Source organism: Mycteria americana, chromosome 5 (assembly GCF_035582795.1).
Source record: "Mycteria americana isolate JAX WOST 10 ecotype Jacksonville Zoo and Gardens chromosome 5, USCA_MyAme_1.0, whole genome shotgun sequence".
In the NCBI taxonomy this organism is placed as follows: Eukaryota; Metazoa; Chordata; class Aves; order Ciconiiformes; family Ciconiidae; genus Mycteria; species Mycteria americana.
In genome coordinates this window covers 47,441,654-47,464,299 of record NC_134369.1, presented here as the reverse complement: position 1 = coordinate 47,464,299, position 22,646 = coordinate 47,441,654, and the positions used below count along the sequence as shown (strand labels likewise).

Below are 22,646 nucleotides of genomic sequence, written 5' to 3'. Positions count from 1 at the left end.
AAAATGCTAGGAGGAATGAGCGTTTGAATTCATCTATGACCAGAACTCATGTGTTGCAGGTGTCTGAAGTCAGGGATGGCATGGGGAAACGAATCCTGGAAAAAGCATCTTTTCACTGCCCAAAAAAGTAATCAATAGCTTAATTGTTATTAGTTCGTCTTTTATGCAGACAAGGGTAATTCAGCGTATTTTTCCTACTATGAAAAGTAGCTCCTAGAGGAAGGGAAAAAACCAGAATTTACAGGGAAGATTTCTCAATACCTTTCCTCCACTGTATAAGGAGGATTTCCACACTGGCACAACAGGCAGACATTATAGGATTTTACAACAAGCCCAAACATCTAATCAAGATGTGCCTCTCAACAGCCAGTTTCTCCAGCCCTCATTGCTTGGGGAACTGCAAATGCTACCAATGAAAATAAAACAACCTGTTCCCTTCCTGAATCTAGCCATACTTCACTTTTTCCCCCTTCAGCAGTAAATTCACAACAGTGATTTCAAGCGAGGGCTTTGCAGAGTACACAAGACAGAACTCACCATGGAGCAGGTAAAGCAGGACACTTGCGCATGTTCTTACTGGGGAGCTCACTGAGCATCAAACTCAACACTATTTTTATTCCCTCAACACATAAGCTCCTTATCATACAGAACTGCAGCACCATCCGTAACGGATGTCCAACCCATGCTGCCCAAATGTGTTGGAGAATATAAGATGTAATCACGTTGCAGTTATTCCTAGTCTTCACAGATGTTATTTCTAGTCTTCTAGTTTTCATAGATGTTATTTCTAGTCTTCACAGCTTTCGAAACACAACCGAGTGAAAGCAATGCAGCACTGGCTTTCTGAAACCAAAGACAATTACTCCAGGAGATGCAAACTGTTGTCATTCATGTCAGTAAATGTTTCCTCCTTGGCTATGTTTAAGATACCAGCGTTAGCACTGAAATTATTACACATAATGTATGTTAGCGCATACACCCAACGAAAGGGCTTACCTACCCAACTGCCTTGCATTCTTATCCGCATGTCAACCCCCCCAAATGTCACCAGCTAGCTTCCCAAGCCATCAGCTTCCCTTATGCAACGCACTGTCGGCAGAAAACCATGTATATGGAAAAGCAAACCTACAAAACTGTAAGAGAATAGAATTTAGTATTACAACAGAGAACACAGCATTATTATCTTTAACTGCTTGACTCATTTTCAAACTAACCTTTTTAAAGTCCATTTTAATGTAACCAGGTCTGATACAGAATACCCAGTTGAACCCAGCATGATACTGCACATCCACCAAGGCAGAACTAGGATTCATATTCCTGTATAACACCCAAAGGGAGGGTTTGGAAATAAAACCCAAAAGTATTACATAGGTATTCCTTCCTTTCTAAATGCCAATTGATACAACTTGATGACAAATGCCTATTACTCTGCTGAAAACTACTGTTCATACTTTCACCCTGTCTCATCTAGTCATCCATCTTATACATTTACTTCTGACACTCCCGTAACAATGCCCATATACTTCTAAGGTTACTACAGTAACAAACTGCATGGTTACAATAAAGGCTGGGACAATTATTTCCTGTCTTTCTTGCACATATAGTCTGTGCTGATAACATGATACTTCTAGTGAGTTACACAAGGAACTTTGCAAACCGCATACACAAAAATCATTTCCGATGCGATTTAAATGCTGTAACTTAAGTGACAGCCATTTACAGGCAGAGCAGAACAACACAGTTCAGAATAAAAATGAGAATCTCTAACTGACACTGGAGAAAATTAGATTCTAATTGCATCTGTATTTTGCTGATGACAATGAGGTTAGCATTTGCAAAAAAAGTTTTATGAGTTCTTTATGACCAACAGGTTATTAAGACCTTTGTCTTATAACTCATTGGAAATGTAACATTTCCAACAGCAGAGAGCCCTCTAGAGCTACCACAGGATAACAGTTCAGCAACCCACCAGGAGAAGGGCACCAATGCTGCTTATTGCAACACCTGGGCTCTTCACGGATTCCCCTCCAGCTACAGACCAAACCTGATTTTACCTGGTTCAGAACAACAGAGATTAAACCCTAGAGTGAGAAAACAGAAGTCACATTTTAATTTGAAGAAAATGGGAGCTAATATTTGTTGAATTGCTGCTGAACCTAGAAAGCTTTAAAATGTAACAATAGGTTTTGGAGACATCGGGCAAGGACTTAAAGAGAGACTTGTATTATTTATAACACAAATGTTTCTAAAACATCACCAAATATCTGGAAAGCCAGATTTTACATGACAGTGTATACTGACACCAAAATAATTGGCACTTTGTGCAGTTTAAACAATATGTGGAAATATGCCTCACAGCACAGCAAGCTCTCCAAATGGAAATGCCCTATCAATGTAAAATAATTTCTACACAGAACATATATTCTGCTGAACTTTATTATAATAAAGCTTCACTAGCTTTCACTAAAACAGTGCTCAAAACAACACACAAGCGAAATCTGCCTAATCGGGTTTGAATTACCTCCACTCTTGTGCTTGTGCTCTAGTAAAAACATCTCCTCAAAATTAAATTACAAACTGAAAATCTCTACTTATGCAGCATGGAGTTTCCTATTCTCATCTCCCCAGTTACAGTAAAAAGTTGTAAGATAAATCACAGGAAAATAATTGAACTATATCCTTTAGCTTTACTGTCAAGACTGACAACTGTAAAAAGCAGTAAATGCAACTTTATTCTCTCCTCATTGTGACCAAAAATTTCTGCAAGAATAAAATTTCTGAAAGAATAAACCCACCCATTTTCTCAGAACCAAAATCCATCAATACATAACATTTTGGGACTGACAACTGAAGTACAGCACGCCAACCACAGGTTTGGTTCCACATTTTAAGAGCCTAAGTTAACCACTGAAAGTTATGAGCTTCACTTTCTGTGTGTTAATTCATCAGGCTTAATTATGATACGTGTTCGCAGTGTGCTCAGGGAACAACAATCTCTTGGACACTTTAAAGAATCCACAAACAGCCTTCAAACATGCTTTCATGGGCAAGTATAAAGTAATGTTTTATTACCAAAATAAATTTCTAAGAGCCAGCACTTCACTGGAGAGGGGAGGTGAAGAACAAACTTGCAATGAATATGATGAGAAGAGGTAGTATGTTTACTCTGCTGGCAATGGCATTAAGCACCCTTTTTTGATCTCCAGCTAGAACTCAAAAAGCCACAGCAAAACCCTCCTGTATAGATGGAGACAATTCAAAATGTCTCAGCACCCAGGCAAATTCACATTAGGATCAAGAGTTGGATTTTTAATAGAGAAGTAAGCAATAGGTATGTAGTAAATTCTCCATCACTATTAATTTGTTTTAGTGAGACAGGATTTCTTTTTTTTCCTAAAAAATACAGTTTTTAAACAAGGGAATTCAGGCAAGAAATTAATTCAAAGAAGCCTCCTAGCCACATGATCAAAATTTTTCCTGTGACCTTCTAAACTGTAGCTCTTTCCCGCAGCGCAGGCTGGGTCTCATTTACAAGCTCCGTTTCCTAGAGTGGCCTTTTAGATGCTCTGGAAGAGTTGGAGAGAAGTGCTCTCTTTAAATTCTAGTCTTCTCAGAAGATTGCCCCTAGACCTGAAACCAGATAGACCTACGCTTACAGAGTAACATATGAGTAAGAGCAACAAAACATGGTTTTCAACACTTAAATCCATAAAGTGGCTGGAATGAATTAGTATGACCCATTTTAACTCGTCCTGAATTTAGTAAGATACTTCACATTGACTTCAGAGTGGGCTGAACTGAGTCACCTAAAAACAGAGATGAAACAAAAATAAGATTTAGTACCAAAAAATTAGGTTCATTCCCTTCCTCTCCCTGCACATTTCCATCTTACTGTCTGACCTCATACATCTGTTCCATAGTCTCATGATTGATCTAGCATTAAAAACCCTACCGTCAGCCAGTCTATCCTTTTATCTCTCAGTATTATGCAATTGGTAGGTATCTGGTGAATATATACTTCCAAGCACCCTCAACAACTAGAATGAAGAAAATGTTTTCCATTTGGCAAGGTCTCCCCTCTCCTATCTCTTTTCCAAGCTCCCCCTCTTGGTCACTCAGCTTTGTGAATAAATCCATTCTTTCCTCATAGCTTCCTCAAGTAGTAGCAACATGAATTTCATTCTTCCTTGGTCCAAGCCAGCACCGAGACAGAGGAGAACTGTTATTTTCACTCTACAGGCTCTCAGAAAAGACCAGCTTTATAAGTACCAAAGTAAGCCACAAGAGCTCTTAGTCCAGCACAACAGTATCACACCAGATCCAATTAATTCATACACGAGAAGTCCTTTTATAGCCATTAAAGTTAGATTTGTTTAATGAAAACAAACTGTATAGAAATGAATAAAAAAACCCAGAGGAACAATAATGAAATCAGTCTAAAGAAATCTGCAAGAGGAAATAAAAGCAAAGCAAAATTTGCAAGGAGATAAAGTCTTACATTATTAGACTAATGCATATAGCTGGGGGGGAAATGTAAGCTCCCATGCACTCAAGTTATTAGTTCTTTAATTAAAAATCATAGGATATTACATTGTTAAATTTAACAAGATCCTGAAGAAGTATTACATAAAAACGTAGAAAGAGGTACATTTTCAATAAATAAAGCTATAGAAGCTTCACGTTTCAGGGAATACACCAATTGCTGTTGTGGAGGGTTGGCAAGAAACCTCCCTTTGGCTGCTCCTCCGTAATTGTGCAGAACAGTGAGTAGCTCTTCAACACTGACACAGTCTGCTGTCAGGGGGCAAGACACTGGAAGAGTACTGGTCTGAGTATGGCAATTCTCATGGTCCTGTTAGAAGTTGTTTCCTGAATTGATATAATGTGATCTATGCTATTTCTGGCAGAAAACAATCATTTAACCCAATGGGCTTCCTCTGCCAATTCCAACACGGCACTTAAAAAGAAACAAAACAAAACCCAAAACCCAGCAAAACACACACACACAAAAGAGCTACCCAGGAAGTCAAAACTACTGTTCCCCATTCCAGCTGTTTTTATCTCAAGCCCACTGCTATATTCAATAATGAATTTCTAAAGAACAAAATTATCAGGAAAAAAAATCACTCTGTTTTATATAGATTGCTCAGTTCTCTGTCCTAAACCCCCAAAAGCTCATGGGCATAAACTCTAGTCCTGTTGGGACACATGGAAATGCTAGTTTTTTTACAAGATTTTATTCTATCTTACATCCAGTTTTCAATGCCTAACAAAATGCAAATAGCTATAATTACTTCCACACTATTAATACCAGTGATCCTTTGATATTCTGAAATAAAGTTATTGTGTTCCTTTATAATCAAGTACAATCTCTATGCATCAAGGATCGACACCACAGAAGACAGGGCTTAGACGTAAAACAAAAGGTATGTTCAGGTGAAATCAGTTGGACACGCCTGGGCAGAGACACCCAGCAGATCCACACCAAGACCTCAGGGGAGCAAGAACACACAGTCATCCTCATTAGAAACACGTCAGGGCAGTAAACTAGATGCGTAAACCAAGGGTCATAGCAGAGTCCTCAGCTTCTTTTCCCTCCCCCCATAAAATGTCTATTTCTGCAGGAGATATATGGGAACTAGTTATGAAAGTCAAGCAATTAAAAAGCATTTCTGAGGTATTCATGGGACTGTACCAGCCACAAGTGCCTGACAGCTCTATGCGTGTGCAAGTCCCTGGAGAGCCATCACACTTCAATTACTATCACTAACATTAGTCATTATCAGGCTGGCTTCAGTCCCTGGGGAAGGCAGCTTGTGATGACAATATCCAGCCTCTCCTTGTAAAACAATTCATTAGGCAAAGCGGAACAGCTGGGGCAGCCACGTGGAGGTCTGCAGAGTGGCCGCCCCACCGGGACCTCCAGCCCCCCTTTTCCTTTTGGAGAGGGGCAGCCACCGCCCCCATGACAGCTGTAAAAGCCTCTGGGGACACTTCAGGTTTAATCAGTGCTCCTTATACTCAGGGGAAGCATTTGATTGCAAACTTAAACTAATGGCACTCAGAAGGTTACAACAATCATCAGATAAGAGGCTTTAGGGCATTTTTATCTTGTTCTAATGCTCACAAGTTAATGAGGCAATAAGAGGCAGATACTATCAGACTTGGTCTAGCAACATTATACAGACAGGATGTTCAGAGCTGCATTTACTGGAGATGCAAGTGGTAAGGTGGCAAGTCCATTATTGATCTTACAGAAGACTTCAGGCTCAGAACAACTGAAACCACTCAATAAAGCGACAAAATGCTAGGAGATTTTTTACATAGCCTTGTATGCATTATCACCCAATCCAAAACAGAGAAAACTGAAAAGGAATATAGCAATACCCCACCAACATATGTTCATTCTACTTGACAAATACACTGTATTTCCTTTCTCAAAGCACAAATGATGGCTCAGCAAAACAGTGAGACTGATCCTTATGTACCAAGTAACTCCACTGCCTCTGACCTAGCAGGGCAAATGTGCCACCCAACAGGTAAATAATCCCTGGTATTAGTATGGATACATACTAATGATTTTTAGCCTTTATGCTGCTTGCAAATAGACATATTTGTATATATAATGTCTGTAAATAGCTGAGAATAGGCTTGCTTTTCTTAGTTACCTTGCTTGGGCCCCAGGCTGAAGAGCATTTGATATTAGGATCTGTTTCATCACCACATTCTCACTTTACTTCTAGTGACAACATACACAATATTCTAGTGATGCCTTCCTGTGGCATATAATAGGAGCAAGCAGGAGAGAACAACAAACAGCATACAGGATAGGATACTGTATTGGGTTTGCGTGGCAAGGTTTGGTAGCTGGGGCACTACAGGGGTGGCTTCTGTGAGAAGCTGCTAGAAGCTTCCCCCATGTCCAACAGAGCCAATGCCAGCCAGCTCCAAGACAGACCTGCCACTGGCCAAGGCCAAGCCCATCAGCAACAGTGATAGTGCCTCTGGGATAACCTGTTTAAGAAGGGGAAACAGAAGTTGCTGCGCAACAGCAACTGCAGCCAGAGAGAGGAGTGAGAATATGCGAGAGCAACAGCTCTGCAGACACCAAGGTCAGTGAAGAAGGAGGGGGAGGAGGTGCTCCAGGTGCCAGAGCAGAGATTCCCCTGCAGCCCGTGAAGACCATGGTGAGGCAGGCTGTCCCCCTGCAGCCCATGGAGGTCCACGGTGGAGCACATATACATCTGCAGACCATGGAGGACCCCACACCAAAGCAGGCGGATGCCCAAAGGAGGCTGTGACCCCACGGAAAGCCCACGCTGGAGCAGGGTCCTGGCAGGACCTGTGGAGACAGGAGCCCACGCTGGAGCAGGTTTGCTGGCAGGACTTGTGACCCCACAAGCGTGAGGACCCATGCTGGAGCAGTTTGTTCCTGAAGGACTGCACTCTGTGGAAAGGACCCACGCTAGAGCAGTTTGTGAAGAACTGCAGCCCGTGGGAAGGACTCATGTTGGAGAAGTTCATGGAGGACTGTCTCCCATGGGAGGGACCCCACGCTGGAGCAGGGGAAGGGTGTGAGGAGTCCTCCCCGTGAGGAGGAAGGAGCGGCAGAGACAACGCGTGATGAACTGACTGCAACCCCCGTTCCCCGTCCCTCTGTGCCACTCGGGGGGAGGAGGTAGAGAAATCAGGCGTGAAGTTGAGCCTGGGAAGAAGGGAGGTGTGGGGGGAAGGTGTTTTAAGATTTGGTCTTTTTCTCATTACCCTACTCTGACTTCTAATTGGCAATAAATTAAATTAACTTCCCCAAGTCAGGTCTGTTTTGCCCATGACAGTAATTGGTGAATGATCTCTCCCTGTCCTTATCTCGACCCATAAGCCTTTTGTCATATTTTCTCTCCCCTGTCCGGCTGAGGAGGGGAATGATAGAGCAGCTTTGGTGGGCACCTGGTGTCCAGCCAGGGTCAACCCACCACAGATACTTAATGATAAAGGCTTTATATGCCATTTTTTAAAATCTGTGATTTTTTCAATATCTTGCAAAAGAACATTAACATGAACTCCACCTTACAGTTGGGGAAACAGGCATACGTGAGTAGGCAAATAAACGGACCAAGCAGAACAGTGATAGTGCCAGAAACCAAATCAAGGCCTCCAAAGTCACACTCTAGTGCAATTTTTCACTAGGATCAGCTGCTGCTCTGCAAATAGGTCCAGCTACCCATACGGTGGAAGAAAATTCTCTCTTCACTCCTGCCAGAAGCCAAAATTTACTGGAAAACATCAGAGGTGATACAGGGATAATCTTTCCAATATTTGCAAATACAGAGAAAATGTTCTATTAACACAAAGGAAGTAAAAAAGTTTTAATTGGATAAAGGTATAGACAGCAAAAGAATTTTAAATAAATACAGACCAGTTGCAAAGGTTTGAGAGTCCCTGCCAGAGAATCTCCTGAGATTTGTTTGGCGTTTTTGTGTTTTTAAACCGTAATGGAAAGATGCACATAACCTTATGCTTGATCAAACTTTTCCCCATCCTCAATTCCTCCACTGACAGTAGTCTACAAGTTATCCTGTCAGAATGAGAGTAGCAAAAAATAGGCTTCTGACAGTGTAATGTAAGAACATTTTGTTTGTAGTCATGTTTCTTTCTGTGCCAAGCATGTGGCAGGTAGAAATGCTTTAATGTGACAGCCCATTCCTTTACTTTTGTGGCTAAAAGCTCTTCAGTCAAGCCCCATTGACCCCTTGCTTGTCTAGACAGATGATGGTGGTTTCACTGTTCATTTGAGCCGAGACACACAAGAACCTCTGTGTACATTGAGGACCATTCTTTTCCTCTGCTTAAAGAATGATACTGAATGGACTGTATCTCTCTACGCAGAAAAACAGGTTCCCCAGCCCAAGTTGCATAGACTCATAATCAGCTCTGTGGATGGAAGTATTTGGAAGTCCAGTCATCCCCAAAAAGCATGAAAGCCATCACTAAGATACAAGAATCATTAGGTTCCTTGTACCTAATCAGGCTGCTCACATGGAGGCAGACCATGGAGTTGCACCCGAGATCTCCAGCTCAAAGCTCATAAGCTGAACCAACTGTTTGGTGCTGTGTTCAGCTGAGATTCGGGAATGCAGGCTTTGAATTAACTTACTTCTAGAAAGGATCTTATGATCATAGAATCATCGAATCACTGGATGATCTGGGTTACAAGGGCTCAGGAGGTCTCCTACTCAAAGTAGGGTCGATTACAGGGTCAGATCATGTTGCTTAAGGCTTTATTCAGTCAGGTCTGGAAAACCTCCAAGAACAGAGACTGCACAACCACCCTGGTGGTTGCACAACGTGTTCCACTGCTTGACTGACCAATGCTAATATTCCAGATGTCCTCACAAAGCACAAATTACTGCTTTGAGTAGCATACCAAAAATCCTGCAAAAGCTAGTAGTGATGGATCAGATGAATGATTTCACAGTCTTCAAAGCAGTTTGGTCAGTTAGTCTTCAGATTTATCAGATCTCTTCCTCTTCTTCCCCACTAACACTGACAAGGCTCCCTTCTCTTAACCACAGGAGGTGTCTAGATCAACCTGCACTCTATCAACATAAACTCAACAACTCTTTCCCAGAAAGGATCAAAGTATTGCAGCATTTACTATCGAACAAACTATAGGAGCCAAAGGGGACTTTCAGAAGAGACATTTTTAGAAAGGAATAGCAGGGTATAACACAAATGTTTTGTGTGGGTTTTTTGTTGTTTTTTGTTTTAATAAAGCAAGTAATACATCCTGGTTGAAGTACCTTTCAGAGGTGACCTTTGTTTTAACAAAATCTCATCCACAAACTAGGTATGGGGATGTAGATAAGGAGAGGAGGACGATGAGAGAAAAGGAAAAAAGACATTTCAATAAAGATCAGGTAAAAAGCATCTCACAGTAACTCAGCTTTTATTTAGAATGTTGCTGTTGCATTGAGCATCACTCACTCAGATCAACAGCAGCTTTAAGAGCACAGTTATCTGCCAGCTATTGGGCCACTTAGCACATGGTCCTTATACAGAACTTTGGAAGCTCAGTTAACCAGAGCTAGATGGACACTGTCTAACACTCAAAAAGCTCCCCTTTGTATTTCCAATATCAGGCTCCAGAATTAACAACCACGCAATGACAGATGTCATCTTAGCATTTCTAATACTCCTACATCCATGCACATTTAAAAGCTATGTATGCAATCACAGAGTTTACATTGTTTATGATAATCCCCCTTCTGTAAAAGGTGTCCAGCAGACTTCGAAAGATTCAATCAGCTGCATTTGAGGATCTCAATGCATACTTGACATAATGGAAATTTGGGTTTTTACAATCACTTTGAATATTTAAAAATAATTCTGTATGAAAATAATTACCTTCTTACTGTGACAAAAAATTAGTAAGTCACAGACAAAAAAATCCAACCCAAACTATATAATCTAACAAAAGGAGATTCCAGGTACACAAATATCAACAACAACCATCAAACAGAAAACAAAAGCAAAGAGAAATTGCAGAAGTTTGAACTATTGACACATTTAGGAGAGTTTTGGAGATTTTTCCCCTTTTCTCAAACTTCAACAGTATACACCTCCTTCTGCAGCAAGCAGAGTCATCAATGCCTGGAGAGTAGAACGCTGTATTAGAACTCACCATCGAAATCCACAATAGCACTTTCCCCTCAGAGTAAGGGAGGGGGAAGAAGGCAAAGATGCAGAAATTTCTTGAAGCTTAGAGAAATATTTATTCTACTTCACCAGCAGACAGAGAACACCCTAAGGATCCATGCAGTATTTTTTCCATATATGACAGTTACCTAGATACAGTGTTTGTTTTATGGTAAGAATGCACAATTTATGCATATGGGTAGTATCACATTTGATATCATCAGTAGACTGTATCTCCCTCATTTTGTATTTAAGAATACCTGGACCTGCTTTTTTTTCTGCACATAGAGGGCAACTCAACCACACACCCACTTATTTAAAAAAAACAATAGCAGCCAAGGTCCAGCCTCAATTTCCATCCTCACCATCGCAACCTAATCTCCTGGCAAGTTAATGCAAATCAAAGCGAACACTTCTCTGACACTGGTAGCAAAGCGTGTTCCTCTCCCAAGAGAGACCTGTAAAACAGGACAGTCACTGACAGCAGTACAATTACTGACACAGATACAGACTTTATGGACATGTTTATCTCTGCTGTAAATCCACACTCTCTCTCCACTCCGATTCATGAGTCATAAAGAAATTGCAGATAATGAAAAAGTTGGCGAAATTTACAGCATGTCGGAAACCTCAGACAGCCAGAAGAAATTAAAGAGCTGACTGAGGATAAATCACACAGGTACAATTAAAACTTCCTATACCTTCCTCACTTCCAAACTGGGGCACAAGCCAATGGAGATGATGAAAAGTTGAGGTCATGACTCCTCTGACTGTAATCATTTCTTAACTACCTACATGTCAAAATTAGCCAATTCTCAGATCACATATGAATGGCAATTTCAAGCCGGCATTCTGAGGTCTCACTCTTCCAACAGGAGGTGCCCCAGAAGAATCCTGCCTGTAAATAAGCCACCCAGTGAGCAGTATAAGGAAAGGTGATTTCCTCGTCCCTCTGCAGATGCAGAGTATCTCTTACCATAGCACTGTGCATTAAAATGAAGAAGCAGATCTACAGTGTGGGAGGAGGGTATAAAGAGAATTGGGAGAAAGGCCAAGGTTTCACATGGAAATCATAGCAGCCTGGACATCACGGTGACAGGGCCATATAAACACCTTAACGGACAACATAAGCGTTCTTCTCACCTCTCTGAAATAATCAAATAAGGACCAAGAATTACTATGAATGTAAACTGAAAAGAGCTTCCATATTTTTTCCTACTAAGGAAAACAAAAACAACCATTTCAACTGATTGTGTAGTTCCTGAAAAACTCTGTGATCATGTCCTAACCCACAAATGAACCATCCAAAAATGTGAGACATTTTCTGGGAGAAGTCTATTAACTCTGCTAAGTAAATCCTTAAGCTAACTGCATATTACAGAAATGCAGTGTCCAAAGAGCATAATTTTGTTGTCCAGCTATAAAACTCTGCCTTCAAGCTTTGAAGCACATGAAGTATACTATTTCACATAAAGTCCTTGCCAAACACAGTACTAAATAACAAAATAAGGGAGAAATATGCTTTCAGGCAAAACTGAAACATGATGAAGATTCATTCAGCAAGGCAGGGAATGTAGAAACTAACCAAGAAAAAAAACCAGTTGCTACAAAGAAAATTCTAAGCAGAGCAGAAATAACTGAAGTACACGCACCTCAAGCTGCTTCCTCCTATGCAGGACAGCTCACCTTGCAAGAGTAAATAAACTGTATTTTAAGTTTAAGGACACAATGAGCACTAGACTTGGCATACAATGTTCTCTTCCAAGTCCAACATATTTAGAACAATGTAGGCGATTCCAAAACATACTTTCTTCCTTCTTGTTTCCGATTAATACAGACACACTAGTGCTAGAAGCACTATACTTCTGGAGGTGCCAGTTTTTAACAAAGAAAAAGTGAGCATCCTCCTTACTCTTTTGTCAGCAGTCAAGATGTTAAGAACATTGCTATATCTTTCTAATAACTGTCACTGAGACTCCTGCTACGAGATCTAGATTTGGATCCACATCACGTGATCCTCTTTTACTTTATTTCCTTCTTCCTTCTCCAGAAGTCAGCTCTCTTCTCCAGCTCCACAACTTTAGGTAGTCTATTTCTCCAAGGAAGTAAGGAAAGAGTTCATGTTCATGAAAGAGTCTGCTCTTCTACATAGATTCCAAAACCTCATTTTGGCTAACAAGAAACTGTAAGAATCCAGTTCACTTTTTCACACAGCTTCCCAGACTGCAGATAGTGGACATACAGCTTTTACTAAAATGGACCAACGAGAGATTTCAGAAGACACCATGAGACAGACACCCCATTGACACCCTGAATATTAAAACACCCTTTACTTATGCATACCTGTTGATATGTTGATTTCCTACAAATGTAAGGATCTGAAACATTTTGTTACAAACAAGTGTACATACAAACCAGAAAAGGCACTAGGCAACTGTACTGCAGGAGGTGGGGGCATGTTCACAAATGTAAAGTAAAGCTTCTGAGCTTTAAAAGCCTCTGTGTTGATTGACTCAGGACTAAAGAAAAAGTAGTTATGGTCAGGAAATATTTTTAGCTGATCAATTACATCACTGATATAAGTCCATTTGGGTGTGAAGGCCAGGTGTTTTGCATGGAGCTTAAAGGCTGTATTTTGGTACTACATTTAGACACTCCTAGAAAAGACAAGACATTACAGAAAAGGGAAGAGATGTTTCAGTAAGAGGATACGTTGTCCTCCCTCCTTTCCTTACTTTGATTCTAATTCAACAACTTACAGAAAGTTCAAGTGTAATAACTAAGTGTCATGCCCTGTTTTTTAGCTTAACAGATAATACAAGTTCAGTCCACCAAAGATGGAGCCCCTGATCTAAACATATCCCACCTACGATCAGCATCAAAAATGGATAAAAAATTTAAAAAAACCCAACCAAAAGCAACTCAATGAGTGAATTCACATTCAACCATGTAAGGAAGAGCTATCCTAGCTTTGAAATTATCCATATCAAGAGTAGCCTGCAAGGATCACAGGCAGCACCAAGTATATATGTTTCAAAATATGCTACAGTTAAATCCTGCTGAAGGAAAAAGATGGAACTGCTCTACCCCTCCGAACCTACAAAAAAGCTGAACTTACAGGCAAGAGATCACGATAGACAGTATTTATCTGAAAGAAATGAAAAACCGAAGACTACCAATCTGAGAAAGAGCAGCAACCTCCAATAGCTTGGAGTTCAGAAGGACTCCTTTATGATTCTGCAGAAATTTCAGAAGCTGCTGAGGACTACAATTCACAACCAAGGACAGCTTAACTCGGGAGCAAGGTAGCTGTTCCTCATTCATGTGCTCATCTGTCTCTCACTGTCTCTGAAGGATCTCTCCATTACAGGGACACCTCAGTGATTTCTGGTAGCGGTTGCTTAACTACCATGCAGTCTACCCTATTACTAAAATAAATAAACAAACAAAAACCCCCCACTATCAAACAAAAGGTCCTTCCAACCCACCACCCTGACTCTGATGCGCCGATAGCAAACACCTATAGAAGAGCGTAAGAGCAGGGAAGCACATAGCTGTACCTGCATAGTAATCTATCCCAGCTTTCTGCATCTCCAAGATTTCCAAGCCACTGGTGACTTCTCTGTGGTCAGACACACTCAATGGATTTATCTTCCAATAATTGGTCTCATTTATTGAGCAAGATAAACTCCGTACCCACAACCTCCAGTGGCAATGAGTTCTGTCTGTAATGCGCAGCGCAAGTATCTCCTTGTGTCTGTCCTGACACGCTATTTTATTCTCTCTGGCTCCCGTACTATGAGAAACAGTGAAGAGTCATTCCCTATTCACACTTTCTCTGCATTAATTAGTTTTACAGATCTTTTTCACATAGTGCACCAGTTGTCTCTCTCTACACTAAAAACTCCTAGTCATTTACTCATTCTTCATATTAAGGAACACTATCACTCACTGACTAAACCCTGGCTGACTTATCCTTTATCAGTCTGTGGTGCTAACAAGGCAGCCAACTTTTTGCTGGTCACCTGACATCTCCCAGGTCCATCCAGGTCTAATTCTTGGGCCCTTGATAGCTAGCATCAAATAGTCCTTCCACTGTACTTTTGGTATTTAATTTGCTTGAACATATACAGAAAATAAATCAGCGTTACAAAGAAAACAGGAGTAAAGTTGCTAGAGTCCAGTGAAAGCCAGGGCACACAAAACCACCGGGGACTATAAATAGGGAGACTTGGCTGAGCATGTTCAGTAACTGTCTCATTGCTCTTGGAAGAGTGTGAGGATTTGACATTGGATAATACAGTCATTCTTGCATTCCCAATTTACAGGAGGAAAAGCACAAAACGGCTTCAACTCCAAATAAAAATTTAATCTAACATAAGAGAGCAGACTAGCAAAAATCACTGACAGGGAAATTATAAACGGTATTCACATCTGTGGGGTCAGTTATCCCACATTTTGTAATATTTAAGGCAGACACTGCACAAATGCACCATTACCTCCACAAACATATTAGGGCTTAAAAAGAATAGGCTTTTCAGAAAGTCTTGCACCAGCAGTATAACCGAAGCTATACTGTGATACCATAGCAGCCAGATAATCTCTCTGGTGTCAGTGAGATTTTATAAACATGGCTGTGATACCAGGTGGATACATTTTAGGACTTCTGAACCAGTATAGCAGGTGTTATCTGAAAAATATCAGAGATTCACAGGGAAGCAAGAGCAGACTTCAGAAAGTCCCTGGACAACCACATTCCTTGAGTGACATGGTGCTTTTCTGCTTCCCCATCCTACCTACCTGTTACTTTTACACATAGGTTCGTTCCAAAATTTGGGGAAAAGAAAAATTTTACTTTTTTTTTTTTAAAGAAAAACAGGTTTTTCTCTGTGTCTGTAGTTCTCAGATACACTGCTCTATATGTATATTCAAAGGATGACAGGGCAGATCTTTAAAAATAACTGCAATCAAGGATAATAAAAATCTCTTAACACTAAGTTAAGCTTGCTTACTAGCAATGTACGTACTTCCCCCAGAGCTGCTAGCTCATGAAACCAAGACTTTGAAAATCTTCTAAAGTCAACTTTGACTCAGTTGCTCTGAAAGCTGTAATGGCTCATACAGTGGAAAAACAGAGCTAGGTATCTAAATTTGCAGTTATTTACACAAACTGTTTTGAAACTTGCTGCTTTGTAGGCCACAAACATTGAGTCAGCATCTGTGACTGGGTTCCCAGATATGAACTACCTCCTTCTTGCTTGCCACATCGGCCAGGGTCTCCTCATTCTGTGGTGCTCACTACCCCGCTCCAAGCAAAGCCGGAGGGACACAGTGGGGGAAAAAGCCCCTAACAAGGCAATATGCCTATACCTTTTTTTTTCCCCCCAGACTTCTACCCACAGCAGAGATGAGACTCACTGACTGGCTGCAGCTCACATTCAGCAGTGATACTATACCTCCCAAAGTCACCCTAACTAAATAAACAATTAAAAGTAGGTGTGTTCATTGAGTCATGTTCCTCCTCCCACCCTTACAACACCCACATTAACAGGGACAGCAAAATCCACACAAAGCAGGATTTTTAATACTAAAAATGGTTTCAATGCATTCTAACTAATAAAATAAAACTCTAACAAAAGGAAAATAGAAGCTCTAATGAGAGAACCGAAGCAAAAAGAGAAAAGCAGTAACAAGCAAGAGGACAAGGTAGAATTTGACATAGCTTAAAAAGGAGGCAAGGAAACACAAGCTGAGACCTCAGAAGAGGTGTTGAAAAATAATTTATTTTTAAAAGATTTTATTATTACTGATACCAGGTCCTGAGCCTGGAAGCTGCTGGAGAACTCCAGAACCACCTTGCAGCAAAGAATAAATAACACAAACCAGAGACCTAAGGACAGCCTATCCTTTAAGAGAAGAGTAAAAATAAAAAAAAATAAGTAAATTGTTGGTTCATGCTACAAAAATCCTGCTTCATTCAAGGAAGGCTATCCTTTAGGTGAATTCTGTGCTAAGGAAGGGAAGAATATCCCACAAGGAACAGACATGAGTGAGCAAGAATCCACCTACTAGCATGCAGAAGAGGAGAGCTGAAGAAGAGATTCCCCCTGATCACCTTGAAGATCCTTTCTGATCCACAAGAAAGATCTTCAACATAAGTCATCAGCAAATTAAATGGTGCAAAGAAAGAAATTCTGATTTATGGGAGATAGCCCATCTTGTATTGGCAGTTTAATGGCCTGCATCTTAGTAAAAGGGAAATGAAAAGTACAGGAGATCACGCAGCCAGCAGTCAGAAATATATTTTTAAAAAAGCAAGGTGCTCACTTATCCATTTGGTTAAAAAAATATATGATTAAAAAGTTGCAAAATATCTCCCAAATAGAAGTCTTTTTAAACTACAAAGGTAAAACAACACCAAAAATAAGCAACTTATCTTGTGTGAGTAGGAACTAAATGTATTGGGTACTACTGAAGCTAGAAGAATCAGATACATGGCTGAATAGATCAACAGTTACCTTATTCAGAAAGAAGTAACCAAACCCTCAGACAAGGAGGAGGGAACCAGCATTATCAAAAATAGCATTAACCATTTCAGTTGTCAGAGGTCTCCTTTGACATTACCATCCCACACACTCAGAGACTGATGTGTTATCCAATAAAGCTACTGCAGTCTAAACGTGCTATACTGCACAGAAATCATAACAGAGGGTAAGAAGCCTGATTCCTCAGATGCCCATATGCAATACTGGAGGAAGCTGTTAGTATTATTCCAGCCTGAATGACATTCACTGTATCTCAGACCTCTAACAGTAAAAGTCACCTCTGAAGTTTCTAGTCGACTGTTTCTTGAACTTACTATTACAATCCAAGCAGGGCAAGTCTATTCAGTTTCATCCGATAAAGGAAAACTTTCACAGAACTCTGCACTAATTAAGTTATAATAATTTAAATCACATAGGAATACACAGCTTAAAGTGCAGACCAGTGAAATAGCAATGACTGTAAAACTGGCTACTTTTAAAAGTGGAGGACAACTGTAAATCAAACCAGATGTCAAACAAGCTGGGAAAAAAAAAAGTAAGTTATATGTTAACAATTTAATCTGATTCACAGAAACCATGGGGCATTCAACAAAACAGCCAGGGTTACAGAAAGTAAAGGTAACCCTATGGGAAAAAGAGTGAAAGTTAGTTGTAAAGAACAGAAATCTGTGAGAAGGAAGCAACCAGAAGAGGAACTGAGAAATCTGTGGCTGAAAAGTTAGGGACAGCAGGAATTATATATAATAAGAATGTGGAATCCAGATAATAGTATTCAGCTGTTCCCAGATGAAAGCAGTGAAGATGGACAAAGCATTCAATACATTTTTTCCAAATTTGTCAAGAAAGCCCGCTTATATAGACAAAACAGTAAGACAGTTCATATGGATTTAAGAAACAAGGCATGCAATTCAGTAATTATTAATTTATCAAACTACATCATGTCAAATCAATCGCTCAGATTTAAATTTTAGTGTTGCAATATACCTTGATGAATGAACTTTTCAAAAGGTACCCAGTCCCACATGTCACTTTGCCTAACGAATTCTCATGCAAAATTAACATGAAGTGTGCTGTGAACTGGTTCAATAACAGACCACAACATAACTATAAAGTTACTCCACAGACACATTTGTCATGGAGTGCTGCAGGAATCACTCTGGTCCTGCACAGCATTCTATCAATAATTTGGATGAAAATAGCAGTCTTTGAAAATATAAAGGAGTTGAGATGGGATGTAGAAGAGGAGAGCCGGAAGGAAAAGTAAGTTGCTAACACAATGAAGCAGAATTGTTTCTCACACTCTATTCAGATAAAACGTTTGAAAATACTGTAAAAAAAGACAGTGCACATTCAGAACATGAAATATGTCACAAAAAACAATCTTGGGAAGAAGAACTTCAAATCATAGCTGAAACAGTGCCGTTTTATTAAAAAAAAAAAAAAAAGCAGCAAGACTTCTACGGGAAGCCTCACGCTGCCATCTAGAGGAGACTGGTCAGGAGCGGTTTTAATCCCGGTTTTAACAGCCAGTTTCAATCAACAGTCAAGTCAAAAGGGGACTATTAAATTTCAATACACAAAGATATCATCAAATCCAATACCTCTGGACCAAAACCACAAGTCCCTTAACTTTAATGAACAGAACTTTTGGATTTTTCTTGTTCTCTCACCTATCTAAGTCTGTAAGAGAAAAGAACTTAAAGACAGTACTAGGAAAAACAATCCTGAGAAGCTCTGTTCAAACTCTGCATCTCATTTTCTGTGAAAATTTTCCCGAGATAAATGTATATTATGACACACAAAGCATTCAATGTATTATAGCCTAAAGGAAAATAGACTTCAGTGACAAGAAGTTACAAACATGGAGAACTTTCATAAAGCTTGAAAACTCAAGATTTCTGTTACTATAAAGGTTATAATTGTTGGACCGCAGATACTCCATTGTTCGCTCACTTTGTCTTCTTTCCTTATTTATTTGTTCTCAGTAAAAACAAACGGAAATGCATTGAACAAATACTGCTAAGGAAACAACAACCTTGTTAGCTTTAATGTAACTCAAGGCTCTGCTTAAACTCCATTTAGCAGGACAAAGCTGTCTGATATTTAAGCCTACAGCTTAACTGAGAAAGCCAATCATCAACCAATCTTTGCATTTGACTGAGTTTTACATTGTTATACTTTAACTTCTACTCCACTAAATGCTTTACACAGTCTTAACAGATGTTAGCACTGAAAGTAAAATAAACTTGCAGGGAGTGTGTTAAAATAGGCTTAATGACCTGTTAATAAGAAAGCATTACGATATCCTAGGTTTACAGTCAGGAAGACTGTAAAGGTCTATAACTGCTTTTTATTATCCACTGAAAGGAAGGTGAAAGGCCTGTAAGTTTTAAAACTTTTGGTGCTTTGTGTAGCCCAAGAGTAACTGCAACTAAGGTCTACACTAGAGCAAAATTAAGCAGAAAAAATTAAATGTGTCAGTATGTACAGGTAGCATTTAAAAGAAACACAATACTCTTGAAATCCTCAAAGCTGGATCAACCTGTTAACAACAGAGTCCTAAATGCAATGATGAAAGCAGCTCCTTCTTCAAAAAACTGATAGAAATTGGCTGTTTGTAAGTGGGATGAAGGTCAACTTTAGTAGTCAATGACATCACCTCCTGCCACAATTGAGTGTAGACAACAAATAACAGCTACAGAAGCAGAAAACAGTATGAATACTAAGTGACTGAAGAATCTATACACAAGTGGAAGTTTCACTGTGGAGGCAGCGCATGAAGTTTGACAGAAGTACTGTCACAAGTATTCTGAGAAATAGCTTTAGTATCTGAGTGGGAAATTAAGCAAGATTTATCTAAGGCAATGTTAAGTGAGGAACAGAAGTCTATGTGCCACTAGACAACACCAGATGGACATATGACCTCTCGTTATTTCTGCTGTTTACCCCGTGCAGGCAGGCTGTAAGTTGGAGATGTAAGCTCACTCTCTCATCCTGTCTTGGAAGGCCACTGTGACTGTCAGACACTTTCCAAATCTGCCAACACACTTTTCCAGCTACAAATGTACCATGAGCACATGCTTTAGTGGGAAGATTTGCAGTGCAGTCAGTCACATCTGTGTACAGCACTTACATTCATCCAGTCCCAGTTGATAAGCCAGGTTCTGCAGGCCACGAACTTTTTCCATCAGGTTAGCTGTAGTGAGACTCCCCAACTCTAAGAAGAGAGAAAAGTATGAATTTTAACACTGTCTATAGCCCTTTAGTGACAGTTTACCTGTTTACTACTTCACAGAGCACTTTCAAGTCATACTTCTGACAAGATCTATTTCCAGTGAACAGCGTATGTTCAAAGTTCAAGCTGACACCACCCCTGATTTTAGCATACTGAGAAAAGACCAGCTTTCTCCACTGAAAAAGGTAGCCACGGATCTGGTTCCTACTGTAATCTGCCACCATTGCAATAAGCAACTTGCCCCATATTTTGGAAGTTCTTGTAAGTTCACATCGCTACATGAACAAGCTACAACAGAGTATGCAAGGGAATGGACTTACTATACGTTAATAATGTGTGTTTAAGCACATTTCTTTGCAGCAAGTCGACGTTAATTTTTCCCACTGTCACTTTGGAACAGTTTATCTGGAATTCACATGAGAGGCAGAGTATGCTCAAGGATGTTTACTGCAAACTAACAGTTGTAACATGCAGCAAATCTATATGCTAGCTAGCCCTTCTGTAATTTGCTCATACTAAACTTCAATTAGAGATCTTGGGTCTATGAGTGAAGACACATGCATATAGCATCCCTGAACAACTAAATCAACAAACCTAAGCTGCTCACCAAGTTTGATCAGCCAAGACCCACTGAAAAATTCATATCACTTCTCCAAATACAGGATACACCCACTATACTTATGCAGTGAGAGATTGGTAAGCGAGGTAACTGAAATATACGTAATATTACACTGCTTCAAGTAGTTCTTGCAATGCTTGTTTTGAAAAATCAGCCTGCCATGGACATCTAGATGTTCTCTTGGAGATAACTGGATTAACGAAAAATGTGTATCATTAACAAGATAAAGAGACTCCTGAGCTGGAGATTCTGCCAATGTGAGTGCTAGAGATCTGAGGCCACAGGGCCCCCTCCAGAACATTTAAAGAGCAAGAGTTTTAAGCCTCTCAAGTAAGTACAGAATTCCCATCTACTTTGGCAACCTTACTTCCTACCCACAATCTCCATACTCACCCTTCAACATATCGATATCATCATTTTCTAATTCAGCCATCCACTTGGGAGGAGAACTTGTTATAGGCTGTTTTGAAAAAAAATAAAAGTTCATACTCAGACAAGTGCATTTTTCGAATTATACAAAGAAGTCTGATCTTGTATTGAAAACTAGCTACACTAACAGCAAAAATTCAAGACTTTCAGGTGCTCTGTAGAGACATTTTCATGTTTAATCTTGTTTTCTAGCTTTCCCTGGACTTTTTAGAGTTAAAAATGGCACACTACCACCCACAAGCCAAAGTCAGTATGAAAAGCAGGATTTCCTGAAGTTTAAAACCTTTTATTTCTTCCAAGGTGTATTCTCATTCACAGGAAGTTCCATAAGATATTAAAAAAATACATATAAAAGAGATATTAAAAAATACATATAAAAGAGATATTAAAACCAAAGGGATTATGCTAGCATGTACTGAAGTTATAATTCAGATAGACGTTATAGAACAAAGACATAAAGCCCACAGGAGGAAAGAGCAGATCTACCACCACACGGAAAGGGGGGAAACGCGAAAGGCAAAGCAGCGGCGGTCACTCACGCTTTTGAAGGAGGCGGCGAACTCGGCAACCCCGGGCACTGGGAAGAGAAAACGAAGGGCAGCGGGCGGTGAGCGCCTCTGGCCGGCAGCACCCCAACCCCCCCCGCCCGGCCCCTCTGGGCCCGGCCCGGCCCGCGCAGCTGCCCGAAGAAGGGCCGGCCAGGCCACGCCGCGGCGGGGCGAGCCCCCCCCGCCTGCTGACAGACGGCCGCGGCCCCGCCGGACTTACGCTGCTCGGGCCACAGGTCCGGGGAGGCGCGGTCCAGCTTCTCGAAGCTCAGCAGCGAGGCCTCCAGGTCGGCGCCTGCAACAGAGAGGAGGTGAGGAGGGGCTGAGGCACCGTCCAGGCCCCGCCGGCGGGAGGGGGAGCGGAGTCGCACTGCCCATCCCTCGCGCCTTACCGTCCGCGGGAGCCGCCATCTTGCCTGCCTCACGTGACGCGCCGCCGCTGCTCGCGGCCACCCCCCCCGGCACGTGACCCCGCCCTGGCGGCCGAGCCCGAGAGGGAGAGGAAAAACAAACCCGCCCGAAACCCACGTGTCGCTCCCGCCGTCACCGCCAGGAGGCGTCGCCGCGGAGTGGCG

The 22,646-nt window shown here is 40.9% G+C and overlaps 1 protein-coding gene across 5 annotated transcripts in view; it reads right to left on the bottom strand.

Annotated features, from left to right (window-relative positions):
• Positions 1-22,522, bottom strand: part of LIN52 (lin-52 DREAM MuvB core complex component) — a 45,866-nt gene extending 23,344 nt beyond the window's left edge. For 3 of the 5 annotated variants that reach the window (XM_075503222.1, XM_075503226.1, XM_075503225.1), the window contains exons 1-5: positions 22,464-22,522; positions 22,292-22,366; positions 22,063-22,100; positions 21,488-21,554; positions 20,374-20,457 (exon numbers count right to left, since the gene is read on the bottom strand). In XM_075503222.1, the coding sequence (XP_075359337.1) occupies positions 20,374-20,457; positions 21,488-21,554; positions 22,063-22,100; positions 22,292-22,366; positions 22,464-22,482 (283 nt within the window). In that variant the 5' untranslated portion in view covers positions 22,483-22,522. Of the gene's footprint in view, positions 1-2,748; positions 3,807-20,373; positions 20,458-21,151; positions 21,285-21,487; positions 21,555-22,062; positions 22,101-22,291; positions 22,367-22,463 lie in introns of those variants that run through there. The other 2 variants (XM_075503223.1, XM_075503227.1) reach the window with 2 other exon arrangements.
• Positions 22,523-22,646: the final 124 nt, after the last annotated feature.